At 40.4% G+C, this 26225-nt stretch overlaps 2 protein-coding genes across 2 annotated transcripts in view; one reads left to right on the forward strand and one right to left on the reverse strand.

Moving 5' to 3' along the window:
• The first annotated feature begins 1701 nt into the window (after window positions 1-1701).
• LOC117379312 (solute carrier organic anion transporter family member 1C1-like) lies at window positions 1702-26160 on the forward strand. The gene is made up of 16 exons (XM_033976008.2): window positions 1702-1812; window positions 2070-2143; window positions 3274-3391; window positions 6519-6660; window positions 7344-7476; window positions 7939-8060; window positions 12690-12839; window positions 13736-13834; window positions 14889-15101; window positions 16864-17028; window positions 17989-18184; window positions 19581-19743; window positions 20754-20938; window positions 23504-23568; window positions 24702-24819; window positions 25693-26160. Exons 3-16 carry the CDS (start codon window positions 3296-3298, stop codon window positions 26042-26044), a joined length of 2199 nt encoding a protein of 732 aa, XP_033831899.2. The 5' UTR covers window positions 1702-1812; window positions 2070-2143; window positions 3274-3295; the 3' UTR covers window positions 26045-26160.
• Window positions 3963-26225, reverse strand: part of LOC117379315 (sodium- and chloride-dependent GABA transporter 2-like) — a 59574-nt gene continuing 37311 nt past the window's right edge. The window contains exon 15 of the mRNA XM_055225612.1: window positions 3963-3987. The gene's annotated coding sequence lies outside the window, so the exon portion shown is untranslated. The remainder of the gene's footprint in view (window positions 3988-26225) is intronic.

The raw sequence follows: 26225 nt of genomic DNA on the forward strand, positions 1-26225 counted from the left end.
GTACTTGGGCTGAGTGGCGTCACCTGCTTTTCTCTATGGAGACAAATACATTTTATCCCATACTGTGGAACATTACGAGAAAAGCAATAACGTCTCCATATCCATGTCGATGCAGAAAACCACACGGTGACTCCAGCTCTGAAAAGTTACATATTGCAGCTTTACTCTTAATCTTTAGCGGTTGGAGCGGCTCACCGTGTGGTCCTGCCTCTACATTCCTGTTATGTGTTTTTGTCCTGGTTCTCAGAGTCATGTGCACAGGACTTTTACCACCCATCAGGAAAAATATGAGATAAAACCAGGATCAATTTTCACTTTAACAAATCCTTTTCTGTCCTGAGCCGAGGCCCCGACGGCAGGAGCCTCGTGAAAAATACTGTACATTACATTTTAATAGCATCATCTACTGTTCCTTTGGCAATTTTTTCGCAAACTAGGTCAATTTGCAGCTTTCTGGTTTAAAAACGCTTGTATCTCTGCAGTTTCAAGTAGTTGATGACATCACAAAAGACTGTCCTGATCACAGCCAGGTGCTTCTGATCACAAATACCTGGCTGTAGGGGCGGAGTTTAAACTGTGGATACATTTTAGACCAATCACGCTGTTCCTTATGTCTCTAAACCCCGCCCCTCGTCCCTCTCACTCTCTTGAAATGTGGTTATGGGCGGAGCTTAGGTGTTTAGTCCAATTTTAAAGGTGCTATATTACATAAAACTGACTCTCGTAGCTTTAAGTCGTGTTATAATGATGTTTCCTCCTCAAAAACAGACCTGGAGTTGTGTTTTGTTTCATTCACACATGTTTGAGTCACACTTTATTATTAGTCTGTTACATCTACAAAGCTCAAAATGCTCTGTTCCACGTTGTGATGTCATCAAGTGGTAGTTTTCAAGTGAACAGCTCCTTTTACTTTTCTTTACGATTCTGTTCAGTTTGTTCTTGTTGGCCACTGTCAGAAACCAAACCAAAGTTAAAAATAAGAACATTTTAAATCTGACTTGCTGAGGCAGGAGTCAGTGTACGCTCCTAAATACACTGGTTAGTCCTAGTTCAGATCTGGTTTAGTCCTGGTTTAATCCTGGTTTAGTCCTGGTTTAGTTCTGGTTTGGTCCTGGTTTAGTCCTGGTTTAGTTCTGGTTTAGTCCTGGTTTAGTCCTGGTTTAGTGCTGGTTTAGTCCTGGTTTAGTCCTGGTTTGGTCCTGGTTTAGTTCTGGTTTAGTCCTGGTTCAGACCTGGTTCAGACCTGGTTTAGTCCTGGTTTAGTCCTGGTTTAGTTCTTGTTTAGTCCTGGTTTAGTTCTGGTTTAGTCCTGGTTTAGTCCTGGTTCAGACCTGGTTTAGTCCTGGTTTAGTCCTGGTTCAGACCTGGTTTAGTCCTGGTTTAATCTAATTTTCCGTTGGTCTTAAACTCTTCTGCTGCTGTTGTGATTTTTTTCACAACAAACACCAAATTAAAACTGAATTGAAAAAGTTCCACCTTTTTTTTTTTTTACTAACATCCAGCCCACATTCACCTCCTCCTCCTCCACCTCCTCCACCTGCACCAGGACAACACCTGCCATTGTACCTTTGTGAGAAACTCTGCACCAGAGGGACTAATCTGCCCCAGTGCAGCCCTCCCCCGGCCCCTGTGTCCACTCGTCTCCGCCCCCTCCTGGACGGGACAATCTGTGTGTGTGGAATAGAAATGTGCAAAGCCTTTTGTCCCCCGAAAACTGGCCCGGGACAGCGCAATTCAAGTTTTGAGACCGAAGACTCCACTCCAGACATGGCGACTTGAGCGAGAAATGAGCTGCAGATTTGTGGAGAAGAGGTCGGTGTTTTAACCCGCTGCATTCAAGGACGATGTGTAAATTTAAGTGTCTTTTTGTTTTTATCTTCTGTTCGTGGACATCCCCTTCTGTCCCGGCATGTGCTGTGTGTCCGATGTTGATAAGATGGAATAGAAACGGGGCAGAAATGGTTTTGAGGGTGGTCAGTTTCCCAGAAAAAAAAAAAAAAAAAAAGGCGTCAGGGTTTTTTAAAAAGTTACAAAAAAAACTGTTTAACTTTGTGTCGACTTTTCCGCAGCACAAAGAGACGGCAAAATGAGAGCTGAGTTCAAATCCTGATGGTTACTTCAGGGCTGAGGAGAAGAATACCAAGTAAGTACCAACGTTACGTCTCTCTCGAATGTTTTTTAAAGGGTTTGTCAAATCCGCAAAGTTGTTTAAGTTAAAGTTTTTAATTGTAAAGAAAGAAAAATAACAGCACTTTCTCATTTTTTAGCGACAAGATCAGAAAACGAAATGAAAATGTGGTTTTATTTCAGTATTTCAACTTAAACGATCATCTCGAACCATTGTGTGAGGTTTAAAGATGCACTGCGTAACTTTTCGAGTGGAAGTCCGGGTCTGTCTCCACGGCGATGGTACTGCTTTGCTCAGAATGTTCCGCAGTGTGACGTTAAACTGATCTTTCTTGCGTTAATTACAGGTGTTTTTTTTTTTATTATTATTGTTTGGAAATACAAATACATCCACAGATCTGACCCATAAAAGCCTCTAGTGGCACGACTGTTTGTCTCCATGGTGATAGATAAGTTTAATGCCCTACTGCGGAACAATCCAAACAATAAGCGCTCCACAAGAAAAGTTAAGCGCTGAACATTTAAAGAGCTCATATTACGCTGTTTAAAAAAAAATCTGTTTTAATGTTGTTTCCTCGTGCCAAAAAAAACCTGGATTCTCCGTTCCACCTTGTGATGTCATCGTGTGGCGATACAGGAAGTGCTCCGCTGCGTTTTTAAACTCCACGCACCTCCATTTCTAGAATCATTTGCGTCATTTCAGCCTCTGGAGTTGCGAATCTCTCTTAAACTTAAGGTAAAAACGTAGCCGCTAACTCGAAAAAACTACCACTTGATGACATCACAAGGTGGAACGGGGCATTTTTGAGCTTTGGAGATGTCTGTCTGGTCTGTTTTTGAGGAGTTAACATTATTATGACACAGCTAAAACCTCACAAGAGTCAATTTTGTGTCATATGGGAGCGTGTAGTTTTGTAAATTGAATTAAAACGAGTTAAAATGGAAATATTCAGTTTGATATAGACACTAATAATCTATGTAATAATAATAATAATAATAATAATAACACTTGTATATAACACGTATAGACAAAGACGCTTTACATAAGGAGACACGTTTAAAATACACATACACACAACAAATAGACACAATGAAATACCTGTGCGTGTCTGTCTAAACTCGTGATCGTCGTCTTTTTTCGCTCAGGTGAAGCTCACACACCTGAATCATGGAGGAGTCAGAGGACAGAGGCAGAATGACGAGCCAGCAGACCCTCTGCGCCCCCAGCGACGCCACCAACAAGACCTGCCTCTCCTCCCTCAAAGTAAGACCCCTCTGCGTCCGCGGCGACTCTCCGTTTACCTCCGTTTGAGTATGACGGCTGTGTGAAGGCCTCGTTTCCATGGAGATGTCGTTAAAGGGGCCGTATCGCAATGTTTTTTGATTTGTTCTAATGTCGTTTCCTCGTCACAAACAGACCTGGAGTTGTGTTTTTTTTTTTTTGTTTCATTCACACAAACAAACCTGTAGATTTAGGCTGAGTTTTTCTCTCAAACTGAAAACGCTCTGTTCCACCTTGTGATGTCATCGTGTGGTGATACAGGAAGTGCTCCGCTGTGTTTTTAAACTCCACACGCCTTCATTTCTAGAATCATTTGGATCATTTCAGCCTCTGGAATTGTCAATCTACTACTGGACTAAAGGTAAAAGGAGCTGTTAATGTTGAAAAAAAACTACCACTTGATGACATCACAAGGTGGAACGTGACATTTTGAGCTTTGGAGATGAGGACAGACAAACAATAAAGTGTGACTCAAACATGTGTGAATGAAACAAAACACAACTCCAGGTCTGATTTTGATGACGTAACATTATAACATGATTTAAAGCTACAAGAGTCAGTTTTGTGCAATATAGCACCTTTAAATCAATGATAATCTTGATGTTAAAGGTGCACTATGTAACTTTTCTTGTGGAGGGTCAGCCGCCTGCTCGTCTCCATGGAGAGGTTTTTATTGCACCTGCATCTCTCATTTATTTCACACAGAAGTTTTACTGGTTCAAAAACTCCTTAAAAATCGCACATTCTTACTGTCACCGTGCTCGCCTCTCCACAGATCTGACCTGTAACTTGGCTCGGTTACACTTTCTTGTCTTCACGGAGACAGATGACTTGACTGTGGAACTGTGTGATATAGGACCGTTCACCCTAAACCTTTGTCTGGAATGTTACACAGTGTGGCATTAAATGTGTCTGTCCTCACGGAGACAAACAGACGACACCAGGCCAAGTTACAGGTCAGATCTGTGGCGAGGCAAGACAGAATGCACGTTTTTCAATGTATTTCTGAGCAATAGGCCTAGAAACAACTAGAACTGAATAAATGCAAGATAGATAAGTTTAAAGCCATACTGTGGAATATTTAAGATAATAACATATAATAAACATATATAGACAAAAGAAAAGGCCAAACCTCCTCACCAGAAAAATCCCTTTTCTTTTTTTTTTGTAACCGTTTATTATTAGTCTGTAACATCTCCAAAGCTCAAAATGCTCTGTTCCACCTTGTGATGTCATCAAGTGGTACTTTTTTTCAAGTTAACAGCTCCTTTTGCCTTTAGTTCAGTCGAGATTGACAATTCCAGAGGCTGAAATGATCCAAATAATTCTAGAAATTAAGGTGTGTGGAGTTTAAAAACACAGCAGAGCACTTCCTGTATCGCCACACGATGACATCACAAGGTGGAACAGAGCGTTTTCAGTTTAAGAGAAAAACTCAGCTTAAATCTGCAGGTTTGTTTGTGCGTTAAACGTGTGTGAATGAAACAAAAAAAAACACAACTCCAGGTCTGTTTGTGACGAGGAAACGACATTAAAACCATTAAAAATCAGAACATAGCGTAACACGTCCCCTTTAATGTTTTGTACGTCGTGTTGTGTAACTGTGCTATGGATCATTTCAGTTTAAAAAGTCTTTCTAAAAACATGAACCTCATAAATACCGTAATAACCTCGTGCCACTTTAAACGCACCTTTGCCGTGTTTTGGTGTTTTGCCCGAGTCGTTGGAACACTTCAGATCCGGTTCAAATCAGTTCCCGGGTCGTTTTCCTCTTGACGTTTTACTGTAAATGACGTAAACGATGTACTGAATAGTGAATGTGATTGTAGTAGTGCAGCTATCAGTCATCAGCGGCTAATCCCGGCGTTCACGTAGAAAGTTCCAGAAAGTCACAGTGTTACAGCAAACACTTTTATTTTCAGTTAGTCGCCTTTGTTCAGACCATACTGTCCTGTTATGTTCTAAAAAATAACCCACAATCGGCGAAATCCGCATTATTCTCTATGTTTTTGTCTGTAAAACCCCTCACCACACACTTTATACACTTTTCTCACACAGACGTTAACATTTTCTCACATTTCTCTCTCGTTTAAACTCTCTCAAAGTTCAAACCTTCGTCGGCGTCTTTGTCGGTGCAGAACGTTTCATCGACATTGTGGGTTTTGTCGGGGAGAAAACAAATTGCAAACGTACAGCACTTCAGAGTCACACTGAGATCCAACGTTTATGTAAATTTGTCTGAACACATTCTGTACTGGACAGGAGACACGGCACGGAGGAGACTGATGGACAATGGTCTACAGTCCAACAGCCAATCAGGACGCACGACACAATGGTCTACAGTCCAACAGCCAATCAGGACGCAGGACACAATGCACGTTCAAACAATGTTAAAAAAAAAAAAGCATGTAAAACTGTACTGGAAAAATCTGCAAAACAGCAAAACCATGAAAGGTGAACCACGATATAGTGAGGGACAACTATATAAATGGACATAGCTAACCTGCTCGCCGCCATGTTCCAAACAGGAAGTGATCATGTGCGCACTTCTAGCTCCATCGACTCTGGCTCCAATTCACTTTCTATTGAAAAGCTGCCGCTCCTCTCTCTGTCCCTGCTGCTGACAGACTCATTTTGGTCTTAAATGTTCGTATTAACCCTCTACATGATCCTGGGGTTTTTATTTCACTATTGTGTCTGTAAATCAAAATATGAACATTAAAAACAGACAAATCAGGCGCCTTATTTCCCTGAGGTCACTCCCACTAGCGTTAGCAACAGGTTTGATTGACAGCGTTGCTAAGCAGGAAGGGGCGTTACCTTCAACGGCCTCACTCCTGATTGGCTCTTTGGTTGCTATGATACTCGTGGTCGGAATTCCAAATACGAAACTCGGCTCCAAATCCACCGCTATAACCGCTCCACCCTCGACAAGCTTCATCTGACTGAAGCCGAACGCCACGTCTGACGTCACACTCACTCAGTCCACTTCTTTCCACCGTCTATGTTCAAAGCCCAGAAATGTCCCGCTTTTTTGACGCAGTTTAGTCAAAGTTTCAGTCACATTTGCTGATAAACTTACACATTTCTTCCCGCTCTGTTTCCCCAGTTGTTCCTCATGGCGTTGTCGTTTTCGTTCTTCTCCAAAGCGATGACCGGGTCGTACATGAAGAGCTCCATCACGCAGATCGAGAGGCGCTTCGACCTCTCCACCTCCCACGTCGGACTCATCGACGGCAGCTTCGAAATGGGTACGAGGTGTAGGATTTGATGAGACGGCGGGAAAGGGTTAACGCGAGGACGCCAGCTCAGGAGGCGTCGTTTGGAGTCGTAAAGTTTTTAGGAACAGGGTTAAGGTTACGGTTTGGGATATTTTTTGGTTTACTTAACACAGAACAAATTTGACACGGACTAGCCTTATCTCAAATATCAGTTTATGCGTAAAAGTAGACGCAAAACTGACTATAAAATAACACGTAAATAATCAAAAACGTAAGATTTTAGGATCGTTAATAGCAGCAAAAGCTAACGCGTTACTGTGGCGACCAGCGCTACGTGATAACTCCCGTCCGTTGAACCGCAATCTGGCACAAACTAAAACAAAACAAATGCAAACACGCCAGGTCTATGTAACTTTTCAGAGATTTTTTTGATGTTTTTGAAAGAAAAAAACAATTAAAAATCCATAAATGTTGAACCTCATCATTATTTCGTTGGGATTGGCTCATCTGCGACGCTAATCTCATGACTTAAAGTTCTTTCAGCAACATTTTCTTAAACAATGGTGAAAAAATGTGTTGACGTTTGTTTGTTGGTACTGACAGAGAAGACGTTGAACTTTGCGCTAGTGTTTGTTTCATGTGAATAGGCCCAGTAATTACAGAGATATTCACAGTAAACCGGGTCAAACTTAACTCTTCTCTTGTTGTCGTAGGTAACCTGTTATTGTTAGCAGTCGTCAGCCATTTTGGGGCCAAACTGCATCGGCCGAGGCTCATCGCTGCTGGTTGTACCCTGATGGCTGTGGGGTCGCTGCTCACTGGACTCACACATTTCTTCATGGGACGGTAAATATTTAAAAAAACAAAAAAACAAAAACAAAAAACATTTCACATTTCAGAAGCTAACCAGGGATGGGCCTGATTAGTACGATAGAACAGACATTTTATCTTTAAAGGCAAGTTAAAATAAAAACAATAAAATATAGACCAACAGGCTGAATATCAGTACATCACGCTAACGCTAACGCTAATGCAACACATTTATATTTATTCAGCTACATGAAGCATAGACACAAACTGTATTCTGCATATACAAGTAATTAGGTAGTCTTTCTTTTAATTAATCTGAATTTTAAGGTTGTTTATTTTAAGTTTTTCCAGTTTTAATAAAAAATGACTGTTAGCTCTGGGTCACAGTGAGCTAGCTAGCATGGCTATGTGCACAGAGCCTATTATATGTAGTATTATGAGCAGATTGTAACTACCCGGTCTGTATATCTGTGATTGTGGCTGTGCTGTTTCCCTCAGGTACGAGTACAGTTCTGTGGTTCAGGTTTTACATAACGACAGTGTGAGTGTGACGGCCTGTGTGGATCCTCTGATGGAGCCGGAGCTTCAGACCCAGACCCAGACAGTAGAAGAAGACAGAGGTAAAAGCAGTGACGCGCACGCACAAACTCACGCACAAACTCACGCACAAACACGACACAAAACGGACTCTTGTAGATTTAAGTCGTGTTCTATTGTCGTTACCTCCTCAAAAAACAGACCTGGAGTTGTGTTTTGGTTCATTCATTTTTTGGACATAATATTAATCGCACTCATTTTTTATTTGTTCACCTTTGTGACGTTTTTGCATTTATTTAATTATTGATTTGATATTTTGTCTGTTCTATAGCATTGTGTAGCCTGTACGTTTTTACATGTCAGTTATCCATAAAAAAACTAAAAAATAAATAAATAATGTAAAAAATAAGACACATTTTGCAGGATTATAGTTAGATTATAGTTAGTAAATTAATCGGCTCTGTGGAGAACAGCGCCCTCTACCTCACTGTTAGCGTCACTACTTCCTGTTAGCGTCACTACTTCCTGTCCAGTATCTCCATGAGGTTTTTGCCGAGTCACACTAAAATGAATAAATATTTAAAGATGAGACAGTGACAGGGAACTGCGGGTAGGTCAGGGGTCAGGGGTCAGAGGTCAGAGGTCAGGGGGTTAGAGTCAGACAGTGGACAGAGAGCTGCAGGTGGACGTCTCTGAAACATGTTAAACACTACACAAATAAACACCACAAACTGACGTATTCTACATATAAAAATAACCGGGTAGTCTTTATTTTAATGAATTTGTATAGATTGTTGACCGTTAGCTTTGACACACAGTGAGCTAGCTAGCGTGCTACTGTACACAGAGCCTATTTAATCCTCAAATTGTTCTTTCCGAGTTGAGCTTCATAGTTGCCAAAGGAATTGCACCTTATTTTGAATCTGATTAAAGTCGTCCGTCAGTGGCTTTGGTCCAACTATTCCAGGAATTCACTGATCCAGGACTGACCCTCTGCCCCGTTTTACCGGGATTATCCAAGATTTCCATGTGCTACTTCCATAACGCAGGACAATGAAGGAAGAAGGATACAGTTCTTGCTTATTTGTACAAGGACAGAAGTAAATACCTCCTCTTTAATACCCCACAGAAGTAAATACCTCCTCTTTAATACCACATACAAGTAAATACCTCCTCTTTAATACCCCACAGAAGTAAATACCTCCTCTTTAATACCCCACAGAAGTAAATACCTCCTCTTTAATACCCCATAAAAGTAAATACCTCCTCTTTAATACCCCACAGAAGTAAATACCTCCTCTTTAATACCCCATAGAAGTGAATACCTCCTCTTTAATACCCCATAGAAGTAAATACCTCCTCTTTAATACCCCATAGAAGTAAAATACCTCCTCTTTAATACCCCACAGAAGTAAATACCTCCTCTTTAATACCCCATAGATGTAAATACCTCCTCTTTAATGCCACATAGAAGTAAATACCTCCTCTTTAATACCACATAGATGTAAATACCTCCTCTTTAATACCCCATAGAAGTAAAATACCTCCTCTTTAATGCCACATAGAAGTGAATACCTCCTCTTTAATACCCCATAGAAGTAAATACCTCCTCTTTAATACCCCATAGAAGTAAAATACCTCCTCTTTAATACCCCACAGAAGTAAATACCTCCTCTTTAATACCCCATAGATGTAAATACCTCCTCTTTAATGCCACATAGAAGTAAATACCTCCTCTTTAATACCACATAGAAGTAAATACCTCCTCTTTAATACCCCATAAAAGTAAATACCTCCTCTTTAATACCCCACAGAAGTAAATACCTCCTCTTTAATACCCCATAGAAGTGAATACCTCCTCTTTAATACCCCATAGAAGTAAATACCTCCTCTTTAATACCCCATAGAAGTAAAATACCTCCTCTTTAATACCCCACAGAAGTAAATACCTCCTCTTTAATACCCCATAGATGTAAATACCTCCTCTTTAATGCCACATAGAAGTAAATACCTCCTCTTTAATACCACATAGATGTAAATACCTCCTCTTTAATACAACATAGATGTAAATACCTCCTCTTTTGGTTATAATATTGTGGCTGATATGTAAATGGAAGTGAAATAGAAATAATATCAAATATTACACAAAGTCGTCTGAGTAATATATTTTTGATGATTGGATTTGCAGTGTGAACAGAAGACGTTCTCCTCGAACCCACGTTCACTCAGAGTCACAGTGTTTGTCGTTTTGTTGCCAGATGTAATCATTTTTCTCTCAGAGTGTATTATGTTCATGTATCATCCCTGTGCTTCAGAGTTTATGGAGAATATCTTGAGCCGTTTCAACAAAACCTTCATCTTAGGGTCGTAATGTTTTTTCAAGTGTGTGTTTATGTTTGTGGAGCCTGACGGATGAAGGACACTTGGTTACACGTACATGTCATTTTAATATAATCTCAGAATGTCCCAAAGGAAATGGAAATATCCATGTCTCCCACAGAGTTCCTGTTGATGCTAAAATTATTTCAGAATTATTATTAGGAACATGTGACATTTTTGGTTGTCACACATGAATTTGGCTCTTTTTCATTTGGGTTTATCACGACCAAAGACTGTTTATATAAATGGACATAGCTAATCTGTTAGCCGCTGTGTTCCAAATACAAAGTGAACATCAGCTCCATCAGCTCCAATTTACTTTCTATTGAAAAACTGTGGCTCCTCTCTCTGTAATGGTGCGTTCCCACCACAGCGTCAAGAACGTCTCCAGTTGAACGCCGTAGAAGCCTCCAACATGCGTCATAAACACCCTGGAGCGTCCGTTGTGGTTCGTTGTGGTCTGCAAGTGCCTTTGGAAGTTTTGTTTTGTGTGTGTCTTTGTGAACGCTGCAGCTCAGGTTGAGAGAGTGACCTTAGTGTATTTATTACATAAAACCATGAAGGGCGGCGTGTCTGGGTCCGTGATTAGCCTTCATGCCGGTGCGCCCAGCACAGTTAAGTTGCTGCTAGTTTGTGGCCGATGTCTTTCTACTTGTTCTGGATAATGGCGTCGCTTTGTCACTAGAGCGTAGTCTCTGATTGGTTGACGCTGCGCAGCAAACAAGGCAAGGCAAGTTTATTTGTATAGCACAATTCACACATAAGGTAATTCAAAGTGCTTTACAGAATAAGAAAGACATTAAAATCACACAAATCAAAACATAAATAATCATCATAAAATTAACATTGAAAGAGAAGAGGCAGAATAAAAACCTTTCAGTCGTCTGCACAGATAAACAGAACCGTTTTGAGCCTGGATTTAAACATTGTCAAAGTCGAGGTCTGTCTCACATCTTCAGGAAGAATGTTCCAAGTTTTAGCTGCATAAAACTGAAACGCTGATTCCCCATGTTTAGTCCTGACTCTGGCACCAGCAGGAGGCCGGTCACTGAAGTCCTCAGAGTGTGAGATGGTTCATATGGCACTAACGTGTCAGAGATGTACTTTGGACCTAGGCCATGGAGAGACTTATACACAAGCAGAACTGCTTTAAAGTCTATTCTTTGAGCTACAGGAGCCAGAGACCTGAGCACAGGACTTATGTGTGAAGTACTTCCAAGTTCTAATCAGGACCCGAGCAGCAGTGTTCTGGATGTTCTGTTCTGTGTTAAGGCTCGTTTGGAGAGGCCAGTTACAGTAGTCTAACCTACTGGAGACAAATGCATGGATAAGTCTCTCTAAGTCTGGCTTTGACAGTTTACCTTTGATTTTTGCAATGTTTTTTAGGTGGTAAAAAGCTGCAGATGTTATTGATTTGATGTGGCTGTTAAAGTTCAAGTCTGAGTCCATTGTTACCTCTAGATTTCTAGCCTGATTTGGAGGTTTTAGAGACAGAGAGACTGGAGGTGACGCTGACACTTTCTCTGTTTCTGTGGACCAAAGATGATGACTTCAGTCTTGTCTGAGTTTAGCAGAAGAAAGTTGTTTTTCCTCCACACACTGATCTGTTGATGCAGTGAGTGAATCCACTGGTCCAGATTCACCTGCTGCAGTGAGACATAGATCTGAGTGTCTGCAGAGTTGTGGTAAGACACATTATTGCTGCGTATTAACTGGCCTAACGGCAGCATGTAGAGATTGAACAGCAGGGGTCCCAGGATTGAAACACCAAAAAGTTCAAAACACAGGGCGGCCAAAACCCGTGTCCACCATAGACTTTGCGTTTAAACTCGATGCCCCTGACGATGTGTGAATGCACCATAACTGCTGCTGTCAGACTTGTCATTTTGGTCTTAAAATGTTCATATTAACTCGTGCTACATAATCCTGACATTTTTATTTCACAATTTTGCTCAGAAATCAAGATATGAACATTAATAACAGACAAACCTGGCGCCTTCTTTCCCACTAGTGTTAGCAACAGGTTTGATTGACAGTGTTGCCCGCTCCCTGCTAAACCAGTTGTGCGGGCGGAAAGAGGTGTTAACTTCCACAGCTTCACTCTGGATTGGCTCTGTGGTTGCTATGATACTCGCAGTCGGAATTCCAAATATGTCGGCTCTAAATTCGCCGCTATAACTGCTCTAGCCTCGCTGAGCTTCATTGGACTGGAGCTGAACGCCGTGTGACGTCATACTCACTCAGTCCACTCCTTTTACACAGTCTCTGATGCAGCCTCGAGGTTTCGTTCTCTCTCTGTCTCATATATAACTCTTCTTCTTCTCGTGTTGAAGCCGCCTGTGTGAGAGACTCCGGCTCCTCCATGTGGGTGTACGTGTTCTTGGGAAATGCCTTACGTGGGATCGGAGAGTCTCCAGTCACTCCGCTGGGAATCTCCTACATCGACGACTTCGCTGAAGCCGAGAACTCCCCCTTCTACATCGGTACCAGCGCCGCACGACTCGCCACAACTAGACCTGTCACGAGCACACATTTTCAAGTTTTGATATACGTCTGAAGAAAATATAAACCCCTTCTTTAATACCCTGTAGAAGTAAAATGATGACAAGCAGAAATATCCCACAAAACGTATTTTAAATGTACAATATTATGAAAAAATATGAACTGCAATAAATAAATAAGATAACGCGACACATAAGTAGTGAGTTTGTGTCTATAATGAGTCATAGAAGCTCAGGGTTCAACTTTCTAAAGCTCAAATCCCATCGTAAAACAGAAAAGTAACCAAAACGTTCTCCACCAGGGCAAAGAAAAAGTACCATTATAAAAATTCACCTTCAAAAATGATTGGTCCATCTGTCATTAAGTCGATATAGTACTTTTTGCACTCTATGGTTTGAATCTGTGGACGTTTTCTTCAGGAAAACGTCACAAATCCCTGTCAAAACTACACGGATCGGACCACACGGTTACGTAGAGACAGTATTATGAAACCAAACACCGCGATTAAACACAAACAGAATAGAGACGGTAAAAGAATCATTCCTGTAGCTCCGTTTAGGACAGTTAGTCGCTTCTGAACAACTCCACCAACTCCGGAGGTGGATGAAGCTCCACGGCGCGTAGTAGATACTGGTACAAGTCTAGAGCGCCCTCGTGTGGTTCACTGTGACATTAACGAAGATGTGAAATTATATATTTGAATAATTTAACATATAAGTCGCACCCCCGGACAAACTATGAAAAAAAAGTGACACTTATAGTTCTGAAAAAACAGTATATTGGCTTGTCCTAAAAAAGCACCTGATTTTACACTTTAAAGATCCATCGATGCTGCTGTTTGTCTTTGATTAAATGTTGTTCTGATGTTGATTGGCAGCTTGTCTCCAGACCATCGCTGTCCTCGGGCCCATGTTCGGTTTCCTTTTGGGGTCGCTCTGTGCCAAACTCTACGTGGACATTGGATTTGTGGATATGGGTAAGTAAAGTACGACTCAGGGAGAGACAGTGCGGACCAGGCGTGTGGAATTGGAGCAGATAATACTCAAATAAAAGTATAAACATGAAAAAAATCTACTTAAGTAAAAGTCGATCGAAAATCAATTGTTTTTTTCTAGCTGTTTTTATTTGTATATTTTAGTTTTGCTCAAATTCTGAACATGTTGAAAATAAACCCTCAGACTTTTTCGCAGGTCTCTAAATATAATAAATACTTTTACTTTTCAGTCCTGTTCAAAAATGTAGTGGAGTAGAAAGTACAGATACTGCTCTCAAATGTACTGAAGTAAAAGTAAAAAGTATCCACTGTAAAATTAAATACTTAAGTAAAGTACAGATAGTGGTTGGCCCGTAGTTTTTCTTCAGACTTACAGTAAAATCCAAAAGTTAAATCTGTCAACTGGACAAAAAGTTGTAGGAATGAAGACGTTTGGCTGCTCATCCAAGTCACTTCTTCAGTTCTGGTCAGGTTTTGTTCGAGGAAGGATTATCTTTCCTCAAAGGAGCACCGTCGAGAGAGCAGCTCAGGACCCCAGTCTGCTGTTCATCTACATCTCAAAGACACTAACCACAACTTTGAACATCGTGAGGTTCAGATCTGAGCCAGAGAAAAGAAATGGTTTGAGAGGAGAGTTAAAGGAAAGACAATCCACCTTTGAACAGGAATGGAGCCTTAGACATAACTCCATCCTCAGACCCAAATCAAACAAAGGAAACAAAGAGAAGTGTAGTTAGCTCCTCCCTTCAGACAGATGTAAGTACAGTACTTTACTACTTCAAGACTTTGTAGGGGAAAAAATATACATATTTTTGTGTTAAATGGTCCAGATCTGTTTTGTTTATGTTCATGAAATTAACACTCAGAGCCATTTTAATGTTGTTTTTGCAAAGACGATATAAAATCAAATCAAAAATCATGATCTGATCTCGCCAGTCGTAATCGAGACTTTCATTTCCATAAACATTGCCCATAAATAAGTAAATACGGATCGTTTATAGTTGTCCTGTTGACTGAGCCTCCCTTGTTTCCTCAGACAGCGTTTCGATCACCCCCAAAGACTCTCGGTGGGTGGGGGCGTGGTGGTTGGGCTTCCTCGTCTGCTCCAGCCTCCTCCTCATCTCCAGTATCCCGTTCTGGTTCCTGCCGCGCTCTCTGTCCAAAGCCAAACCCGCCGCTGTGTCCGAATGCAGGTCCGAACCTTTCCTGGACCAAAAGCGAGATTTAAAACTCAAAGACATCGCTAAAGGTAAGAAAAAAAACGTGCAAAATAACCACGTGCTTTTCTTATTCCAGTGAGTGAGACTGACAGGCGGAGTAGCCAATCAGAGAAAAGCATGATATGTCTGTGTCAAAACAAACGGCGGTTAATGAGGATAGAGAAAACGAAATGCTGCAAATACGACGCTATATTTTCATCAATCTCAACCATAAACTGTATAAAAAACATGGATTACGTGAATGAAACTCATCGACGCTAGCAGTTATAGCGGCTAATTTGGAGCAGAATTCCGACTGCGAGTATCATAGCAACCAAAGAGCCAATCAGGAGCGAGGCTGTTGAAGTTAACGCCCCTTTCCCGCCCGCATCGCTGGTTTAGCAGGGAGCGGGCGCTTAGCAACGCTGTCAATCAAACCTGTTGCTAAAGCTAGCGGGAGCGACCTCGGGGAAAGAAGGCGCCTGATTTGTCTGTTATTAATGTTCATATCTTGATTTACCGACACAATAGTGAAATAAAAAGGGTTAATACGAACATTTAAGACCAAAATGACGAGTCAAATACAAAAGCAGCTACGTTAGCAACAACATAAACAGTTAAAAGAACAAAAAAAGGACAGGTCAACGCTGAGATAAACACAAAATATCAGATCATTACAGTATAAATGATTCGCTGGGAGCTCGAGCCCAGACCGTCTCACTTTTGACCAGAGAGAAGGAGCGACAGGCCGACCAGGCTACAGAGTTAATGGTCATATTTTTTCGTGTTTTATTAACGACATGGCTTATAAAAGTAGCAGTACACACAGTAAAGTAGAACGTAGAGTGTATTCGGACGCATTTACATCAGAAAATATAACAATTTCAGCTGTTTGAAAGTAGTTTGCAAACTAAGAGTAGCGTAAATAAGTTATTAGAGTTTGGGTAAAGGTTTTTCAGAGTACTTTTCTTTTCTAGCAGCATAATTCACTCCTATTTGGGTAATATTTGTAGTAACAGTACTCTTACTTGAGTAAAAGTTGCAGTTCCTCTTCCCACTGTGACAAAAGCTTTATGTCGACAATATGAAATGATTTGAACATTTGTGTTTCCTGTAACGCTGCTTCAGATATGATTTTCTTTTTTTAAATTGTGCATTATTTCATATTTTATCCTTACAATTACTTTAAAGGACACATATGATGCTATTTTCTGATCTGTTCTAATGTTTTGTTTCATTCACACACGTTTAACACACAATCCCTGCGTATTTAGGCTCCTGACTCCTTCTCTCAAACTGAAAACACTCCGTTCCACCTTGTGATGTCATCATGTGGCGATACAGGAAGTGCTCTGCTGTGTTTTTAAACTCCACACACCTTCATTTATAGAATCATTTGGATCATTTCAGTCCTTGAATTGCCACTTATCTCTATAGAACTAAAGCTAAAAGGAGCTGTTAACTTGTAAAACTACCACTTGATGACATCACAAGGTGGAACAGAGCGTTTTGAGGTTTACAGATGTTACAGACTAATAATAAAGTGCGACTCAAACATGTGTGAATGAAACAAAACACAACTCCAGGTCTGTTTTTTGAGGAGGAAACAGCATTAGAACACGACTTAAACCTCACAAGAGTCAATTTTGCGTATTTCTCCCAAATACTTTTTCGCTCTTACTTGATAAACGTCTTGGACCACTGCTTTGTACTTCTACTTGAGTAACAGTATTTGGCTCCTCCGCCCCTCCTCTGACAGTTGCGTAATCTCCCTGTGTTTCTGTTCTGATCCACGTGTCTCCGTCCGTGCAGCCTTCCTCCCGTCTCTGAAGCGTCTGCTGGGGACTCCCACCTACTTCCTGCTCGTCTGCGGCAGCGTCCTGAGGGCCAACTCTCTGATCGGACTCATCACTTTCGCCGCTAAATACATCGAGCAGCAGTTTGGACAGTCCGCGTCCCGAGCCAACTTCCTCATCGGTAAAATGTGTTAGCATTATTCGCGCAAAGACGAATCAGTTAATGTTTTTGTTGCGTTTAAAGTGGAACTAAACACTAAAACATAGACTGTGTAAAGAAGTGGACTCAGACAAATGAAGCTAATCGAGGCTAGCAGTTATAGCGGTGAATTTGGCGAGTCGCGAGTGTCATAGCAACAAAAGAGCCTGTCAATCAAACCTGTTGCTAACGCCAGCGGGAGCAACCTCAGGGAAAGAAGGCAGCGGATTTGTCTATTATTAATATCTTGAGGGAAAAAAAGACGAAATTACATCTCTCAGCTGGATAAATCGTCGTTGGAGTGAAGACATTTGGCCGTTTCTTCAGTTCTGGTCAGATTCCTGCTGGACACTGCCTTATATCTGTCTAACTACGCCGAAACTGTAAAGAAGGGGAGTTAAAGAAGCTGTTTTTGTTAGGAAAGACAATCCTTCCTTAAAACAGGAATAGGGGCTTGAGACATAATCTCTCAGCAATGTACAACTCTACACTTAGACCCAGAACAAAGAGAACAATAGCAGGTCGTTAAAGGTTGAATAGGGTCGTTTAAAATGAAACTGGAGATAATAGATGTTTACAGTTTCAGTGTCGTTAGCGCCTCCTTCAGACAGATATAAAGCAGTGTCCAGGAGTAATCTGACCAGAACTGAATCTGATCTACAACTTTTTGTCCAGTGACAGATTTAATTTCGTCTTTTGCGCTGGATCAGACTTGGGACGACTGAGGGATCACACAGACGTTCATATCTTGATTTACAGACACAATAGTGAAATAAAAACCCCAGGATCATGTAGAGGGTTAATACGAACATTTAAGACCAAAATGACGAGTCAGACAGCAGCAGGTACAGAGAGAGGAGACAGTTTTTCAATAGAAACTGAATTGTAGTGGTGTTTGTTTGAGTTTGTAGGGTGCGTATACTGTCATATTGTGTTTTTTAGGAGTGCTGAACCTTCCCGCTGTGGCTCTGGGGATCTTCTTAGGAGGTCTCCTGATGAAACGGTACAAGCTGAGTATCGTGTCGGGGGCACAGCTCTCCTTCGCCTCGTCTTTCATGGCTTATCTCCTGCTCCTGCTGCAGTTTGGAACCAAGTGTGAAAACATCCCCGTGGCCGGACTCACCATCTCCTACAACGGGTCAGTGTATTTTGGTTTATTTTTGGGGTTTTTTACTCTGTTTCCAACTGTTATGTGTTCTGTCTTGTTGTTAGTGTGTCTTGGACCTACAATTTTGTGTTTGGGAATAATTGTGTGTCTGTCTGGCTTTAAATAAAAAATAAAATAAAATAATAAAATAAAATAAAAATAAATAAATGAATAAATAACAATAAATAAATACAAATAAATAAAAGAATAAATAAAACATAAAAAATAAATACATAAAAATACAAATACATAAAAAATAAAAATAAAACATAAAAATAAATACATAAAAAATACAATAAAATAAATAAATAAATAAAAAAATGTAAAGAAAAAAACAGATTAGGCAGATAAAGGGCTGCACCATTTGGAAAAAAAAAACATTGCAATTGTGATTAGATTTGCAATTTATGTTTAATAAATGTTCAGAGTTTTAAAGTAAACGGGTCCAGGCAAAAAACACTGACATATGACGATATTATAAAAATCCCATGTATTTTAGAATGAATGTTTGCACCGATCTGAACTTTAGGGTTAGGAGTTTTTATGCAGAATAAGATTTTAATTTGATATTTTGTTCGTGGGGGAAATGATGGTGCAGTACTTCAAAAAACTGCAGTGTTTGCTCGCGACGCAGTGATCCAGCTTTTTCAGTTTCGTTATCGATATTGACTTTACTTGACTTTACGATATTAACCGATCAATTAACCAGTTTAGGGACATAAAATGGCACTAATGTCCTTAAAACACAGTTAACAATTTACACAAGATACAACTGTTACGTGTCTTTTAAATAACTTCTAAACAGCTTCAAATGAGTACAAGTTAGAGACACTGTAGGACACGGCAAAGGTGAACTGTGTGTTTGTCGCGTGTGCGTCTGGTTGGTCGAGAGCCGAGGGGGCGGGGCTCACATGGGCAGGTATAGCCGTAATTTTTGTTGACCGCCAGTTTCACCTCCACCTCACCATCGCCTGTTGTGTCCATCCATGTCCGTTGTCTCTGCTGCTCTGCTGATCCCTCTGTGCGTGCGATAAATCACCACAAAACGCACGTTGGAGCGAAACCTGACCGTCCCTCGTCTTTGCTTTTTGCTAATTATGTCCAGACAAATTGCAATTCTGATTCAATTTACGCCCTCGTGTGCAAAAGTTCCCTGTCGTTCTCTGTGGGGTAAAGCGCTTTGAGTGATTTGGAGGTCTAACGTGCTAATTCCACAGTCTTGGGGCGGCCATTTCCAGTCCACGATCTCCTGGTCTTTAAAACTTCGGGAATCCGGTACCAAATGTTGTTTTAAAGTATTGTTTAAATAATGCAGGACGCTAACTCATTTCTTCCCATAAAATCCCACTATGTAAAATGAAAAGCTCATGTTTGTCTCTCCCTGCAGTACCCACGGCATCCAGCAGGGCGGCTCTCTCCTGTCGGACTGTAACAGCGACTGCATGTGCTCGTCCGAGGAGTGGGACCCCGTGTGTTCAGACAGTGGCATTACATACGTCTCCCCGTGTTTGGCCGGATGCATCAGCTCCTCTGGATACGGCAAGAACACTGTAAATAATAATGCAAATGTCTGATGTTGGGGTGAAGCTAACAGGAGGCACCGCTCTGTCTGAGGCTCTGTTAGACTTTAATTCGAGCCAGAGACGAGAGAAAAGCCAAGATAAAATCAGCTTTTCAGAGGCTTTAACCATGTTTTAGTTGCTTCTTGACCCTCTCGAAGTCGTTTTTGGAGTGATTCATGTTTATTCACGCTTATTTTCAAGACGCCATTTTGCCAATCGATCAACGTTTTCAACTCTACCGGACACGCCCACTGTGACGTACGCACTTCGTTCTCCAATTTACTTTTCGTAATCAGTGATACGCGCAGGATTCGACAGCGTCCCGTAGTAATTTGAGTGCCAACGAAAAAAAAAAGCTGCCACTCGTTAATGTGATGTGCAGCTGTCCATAGGGGGCGCCGACTCTTTGTTTGCGATGACGTTTACGGCGACGTCAGCTCTAATTGGGCACTGCAGTTTTCTAACGCAGAAGTCAGCGGATTTGTTTCTTTTACTACGTCGTTTTAAACAAATATATTGAAAATTTTAAAAAGTATTCTTCATTTGTTTGTGATTTTTTTGTCAGTTAATCACTAATAACAAAAGAAGAATAAAATCAGTCAACTGGACAAAACGTAGGAGTAAAGACGTTTGGCTTCTTCTTCAGTTCTGCCTTATATTTGTCTGAAGGAGAAGCTAACGACTCTGAAGCTAACACACCTGTTTCTTTACGGTTTCTGTTTGTTAGCTAGGTTTATTGTACTACCCTAAGTGCGCACTGTGTCTGAGTCCTTCTACCATAGTCCTACTATAGTCATTCAAGCCCCTAATGAGTGATTTCACACCTATTAGCATCCAAGCTAGCCCTATTGTTCTCTTTGTCTAATTTGTTTGCTTTGTGTCTGAGGATAGAGTTATAAAGAGATGAGGTTTAGTCTGTTTAAAGAAGGATTGACGCAGATATAAACCTTTTGTAAGTTCTCGATCAACACGTTTGTCGTACGATTTTTCTCGCGCAGGTGTTTAATAACTGCAGCTGCGTGGACATGTCGTACCCGGCGGGCAGCAGCAGCTCGGTGAAGTTGGGCCAGTGTCCTCACGCCAAAGACTGCACCCGGAGCTTTAAGTCCTACATGGCCGTGTCTGTGCTCAGCTCCTTCATCGCCTCGCTGGGGATCACTCCAGGATACATGGTCATTATCAGGTCTGCACACGCACAGCTCAGAGATAAAGTACGAAAAGGGAGACGGGGCGCTGAGACGGGGCACGTTTCAGATCACTATGGTAACAGAGGAAGCCGACGACCTGGTTCGATCAGTGGAGATGGTTCAATGTGGATTTTTTGAGCCGTTATCGATGTCTGATATTCGTCTTCCTGCTGTGGCTGATCAAAAAAACGTCTAAAATCCACTGCAAAAAACACATTTGTGATAAGATATAGTAGTTTAGAAGTGTACTTTTTACTTTTGTGGTAATAATAAAAACAGAATGCTTTTATCTCGGATTTAAATGAACTTTTTCACTCATGAGGCTGTTCAAAAAGACAAATCTGAAGCGAGGACGAACTGAGAATGACACTTTTCCATAGACTGTTTATATAAATGGATGTAGCTAACCTGCGTGTCGCTACGTTCCAAACACGAAGTGAACACGGGCGACTCTGGCTTCATTCCACTTTACATCAAAAACCTGTTGTCCGTCTCGCTGTCAGACTTGTTAAATTGGTCTTAAACGTTCGTATTAACCCACTCCACGTGATCTTGGGGTTTTTATTTCGCTATTTTGTCACTAAACTAAAATACGAACGTTAACAACAACCAATCTGATGCTCGTTTTCACACACCTAAGCACCCGCCCCCCCTTGCTAAACCAGCGGGAAGGGGCGTGTACCTTCAAAAACCTCGCTCCCGATTGGCTGCTCTAATTTCCCGCTCAGATTTCTAAATATGCTAGCGTCGGTTAGCTTAATTTGGTTGCAGCCGAACGCTAAGGGTGACGTCACACTCCCGTAGTCTGCTGGCACACACAGATAAATCAGAAATAACCCATCTCCATTGATCAGTGCTGTATTTTGAGTATTTTTTGAGGTTGTACACTATGGAAAACCCTCTTCAACTATGTAATCCATCTCCGGCTTCCACCATCTGCGCAGCGCCTCATTCTCCCAGAGCTTTGGGAAAACTCCTGACTGATTAGCAGCGCACTGGCATTAACGTGGACAATATAACACACCCACAGCTGCACATTTATAAGGCTCATGATCTCGACCTACGCTGCTCACCTTTGCATCAATTTGCATGAATAGTGTGAGCGGACGTCTCTATTGACCCGGGATAGTCCCACTTTGGAGCCCTGTGTCCCCTGTCCCAGCAGATTTATCCAAAACCAGTGATTTGCCCAAGGTTTATACAAGAAATGTCCCAAAATGATGCACACCGACACCATTTTTTTTAGCTATAATACAGAAATCTGTGTTTGAAAATGAGAAGACAAAAAAAAGCAGATAGAAATCCATCAGATTATAACCCACAAGTGAGAACCAAACATCCCAACCATAGACTGTATTTATAAATGCTAACCTGCTAGCTGCTACGTTACAAACAGGAAGTGATCATGTGCGCACTTCCGGCTCCATTGACTCTGGCTCCAATTCACTTTCTATTGAAAAACTGTGTCCTCTCTCTGTACCTGCTGCTGTCAGACTCATCATTTTGGTCTTAAATGTTCGTATTAACCCTCTACATGATCCTGGGGGTCATTTTTGAGTTTATTTTTTTATTTCTTTTTTTTTTTTTTAGTTATTTTGAGTTTGTTTTTTTATGTTGAGTTTTTGTTTTTTTGCTATTTTGAGGGAGGTTTTTTATTTATTTTGTTTATTTTTTTGTTATTTTAGTTTTTCAGTTTTTTTGTTATTTTTAGGCTTTTTTTTGTTATTTTGAGGGGGGGGGGGGTTATTTCTAGGGTTTTTTTGGTTTTGTTTTTTTCATTTAAAAAAAAATTATTTTTCTTTCTTTTTTGGGGTTATTTTGAGTTTATTTATTTATTAAATTTTTTTACTGTGTCCTCTCTCTGTACCTGCTGCTTCAGACTCATTTTGGTCTTAAATATTCTGTATTAACCCTCTACATGATCCTGGGGTTTTTATTTCACTATTGTGTCTGTAAATCAAGACATGAACATTAATAACAGACAAATCAGGCGTGTTAGCGTTAGCAACTGGTTAGCAACTGGTTCGTTGACACTATGGGTGACGTCCACTTCTTTATACAGTCTGAGAGCCCAACCGGACATGTCCCAGTTTTGACAAAATCATGTTTTTCCCAGTACATTCATAGGCTCCAATTAATCAAACTTCACCTCTTAAAATAAACATGGCTCAATTTACAGAATGTATTTGTGTTTATAGTTTAGTAGTAGCTTTTATAAAGTAACAGGCCTATTTATTATCGTTGCGTGGCCAGATTTTCAACACCAACAACTGGGACAGAGCCAGGTTTGGTTGTTTGGTAATAATAAAGCTGTGAAAAGAGTAATTAAGAATAATCCGCTGCACTCGCTCTTTCCCCGTGAGCGCACACAGAGACTGAAGCTCAGACTTTGGCTTTATTTTGAGCGGTTAGCGTCATTTTGCTAACCGGATTCGTGTCGCTTGTTAGTTTAGACTCAAACTTTGTCAATTCAACTCATGAATCAAAGTCTGACTATGTCCCACCAGCTCTGCAGTTTGTTTTTCTTTCATTAATCACTAATATACATTTTGTTCCTGCAGATGCATCGTCCCTGAGCTCAAATCGCTGGCTGTCGGTGTAGAGACGCTGGTAGCGAGGACTCTGGGTGAGCTGGATGCCCTTCCTTCCGCGTCTCATTTCAGTGACATGGGCCGACAGTTATGGTTTTTCAAGTGTTTTGGAGTGCTCCATTCAGATTAATCCAAATTTAAAGACCTATATTACACAAAATTGACTCGTGTGAGCGTTACGTCATGTTATAATGCTGCTACCTCCACCTTGTGACGTCATCAAGTGGTAGTTTTCAATGTAACAGCTCCTTTTACCTTTAGTTCAGTAGAAGAAACAGGAAATTCCAGCGCGTAAACTATCCAAATGATTCTAGTGAAGGTGTGTGGAGTTTAAAAACACAGTGGAGCACTTCCTGTATCACCACATGATGACATCACAAGGTGGAACAGAGTGTTTTCAGTTTGAGAGAAAAACTCAGCCTAAATCTGCAGAGTTTATGTGTGAATGAAACAAAAAAACACAACTCCAGGTCTGTTTGTGACGAGGAAACGACATTAGAACAGATCAGAAAATAGTGTAATATGGACCCTTTAAGATTAAGGTACATTTTATTGTCACCGTAGGGAAATTTGTAGTGTAGTTAGTTTAGTTTAGGGCTATTTTGAGCTACTTTGAATTCAGTAACAATAAAGATAAGAAAAACAAAACCATTCATCAGATACAAAACCAGCAAAACCAACAGTGACTGCATTCGCCCACAAAAAATACTCAAGTAAAAGTATCAAATGAAAAACATCTGCTTCAGTAAAAGAATTAAAGTACCCATTTAAAAATACTAAAAATTAAAAGTATTTTTTTCTACCTGTTTTTATTTTTATATATTTGAAAAAATAAAATAAAAAAAATGATGTGTTAAAAGTAACCCTCAGACTTTTCAGCAGGTCTCACACAATAATAAAAAATACTTTCACTTTTCAGTCCTGTTCAAAAATGTAGTGCAGTAGAAAGTACAGATACTGCTCTCAAATGTAGTGAAGTAAAAGTAAAAAGTATCCACAGTAAAATGTACTTATGTAAAGTACAGACACATGGTATTAAATAGATTATGGTATTAAATAAATGAGACACTCTTGGCCTTAAAATGTCGTGAAAGAGTCGAGCCGCCATTTTGTCCCTATTTAAAATAATCTCGTGAGGTAAATGAGTGAAACACATTTTTATCTCCAGGTGGGATTCCTGCCCCTGTTTATTTCGGAGCCTTGATCGACTCGACTTGTCTGAAGTGGGCCGTTAAAAAGTGTGGAGGAAGAGGAGCGTGTCGCATTTATGACTCTGACATGTACAGGTACAAAAATACAACAAAAACACTGGATTTGAATATTGTCAACAACAACAGCTTTAGTTCAGTAACATAACAGTGTACGAGGCTCAAAGAGGTGGAAGTACGACTGAACGATCTGGGGAACAAAAGGAATTGTGATTTTTCTGACAAGCATTGTGATTTTATTTATTTTTATTTTTCATTTATTTTTATTTATTTTTTTATTTCATTTATTTTTTAATTTTAGATTTATTTTATTTATTTTTTTATTTCATTTATTTTTTTTATTTTATATTTATTTTATTTATTTTATTATTTTATTTTATATTTATTTTATTTTTTATTTTTATTTTATTTATTTATTTTTTTAGGTATTTAATTAAATTTTTATTTATGCTTTAATTATAAGATCTGTTCAAATTTCACAGCTTTAAGAACTGGCCAAAGACTGAAACATGACCTGACAAACTAACAGGGCTAGAGGTTCGAATCCTGATCTCCACATGAATTTGATATTTGAAGCAGAGTTCCATATTTAGAATTCCAACCGCGAGCATCACTTAGCAACACTGTCAATTAAACTTGTTGCTAACGCTAGCATGAGCGACCTCAGGGAAAGAAGGACCTGATTTGTCTGTTATTAATGTTCATATCTTGATTTACAGACACAAAAGAAATAAAATAAAAACCCCAGGATCATGTGGAGGGTTAATACGAACATTTAAGACCAAAATGAAGAATTACTGAGAGAAGGGACACAGTTTTTCAATAGAAAGTGAATTGGAGCCAGAATCGATGGAGCTGGAGCTGTGTCCATTTATACACATATATTTAACAGTTAATACCCCACAGAAGTAATAATAAAAGTACATAAACCCGTGCTCTCACTCTTCGCAGGATCATCTTTCTGGGTTTAACCACAGGACTAACTGGTTCTTCATACATCTTCATCATCGCGGTCATCGTCCTCCTCAGACGACAGTACAAAAAACCAACGGCCGAACAGCAAGACCCCGTCAAAGGCGTCGAGCTCCGCAAGCCAACAACCTCCGCTCAAGTCTGCTCATGTGTCCCCAAAACTGCAAAACTCCAACAGGAAGGTACTGCAAAAGCCACAAGAGAAGCCACAAGAGAAGCCTCAAAACCAGCGCAAGCCCAGCGTCCACCAGGGGGCAGTAGTCCTGTAACGGAGGATGGCACCAGCGCAACCACGTCGCAAAATCAGGAGACGGGCGTCAGCGAGAAATGAACTCTTTGGGTTTTGACTTGTGTTAGTCACGTTACGACTCCTTTTCTTGTAAAGTTCTGAAGAAAACACATTAATACCGATGTTTTTAGTGCTGGACGCTACTACAGATTATTACTAGATTAAATAAATGTATAATAATATATAGATCTTGTTAATAAATGTGTAAATTGACTTAAGTTAA

Source organism: Periophthalmus magnuspinnatus, chromosome 12 (genome assembly GCF_009829125.3).
Source record: "Periophthalmus magnuspinnatus isolate fPerMag1 chromosome 12, fPerMag1.2.pri, whole genome shotgun sequence".
Classification (NCBI taxonomy): domain Eukaryota; kingdom Metazoa; phylum Chordata; class Actinopteri; order Gobiiformes; family Gobiidae; genus Periophthalmus; species Periophthalmus magnuspinnatus.

Coding starts and splice junctions, on each gene's coding strand:
- LOC117379312 (XM_033976008.2), top strand. CDS start 3,296: ATGGAGGAGTCAGAGGACAGAGGCAGAATGACGAGCCAGCAGACCCTC. Junction 15,102..16,863: donor ACTCAAAGACATCGCTAAAG/GTAAGAAAAAAA, acceptor CCGTCCGTGCAG/CCTTCCTCCCGTCTCTGAAG. Junction 24,820..25,692: donor TATGACTCTGACATGTACAG/GTACAAAAATAC, acceptor CACTCTTCGCAG/GATCATCTTTCTGGGTTTAA.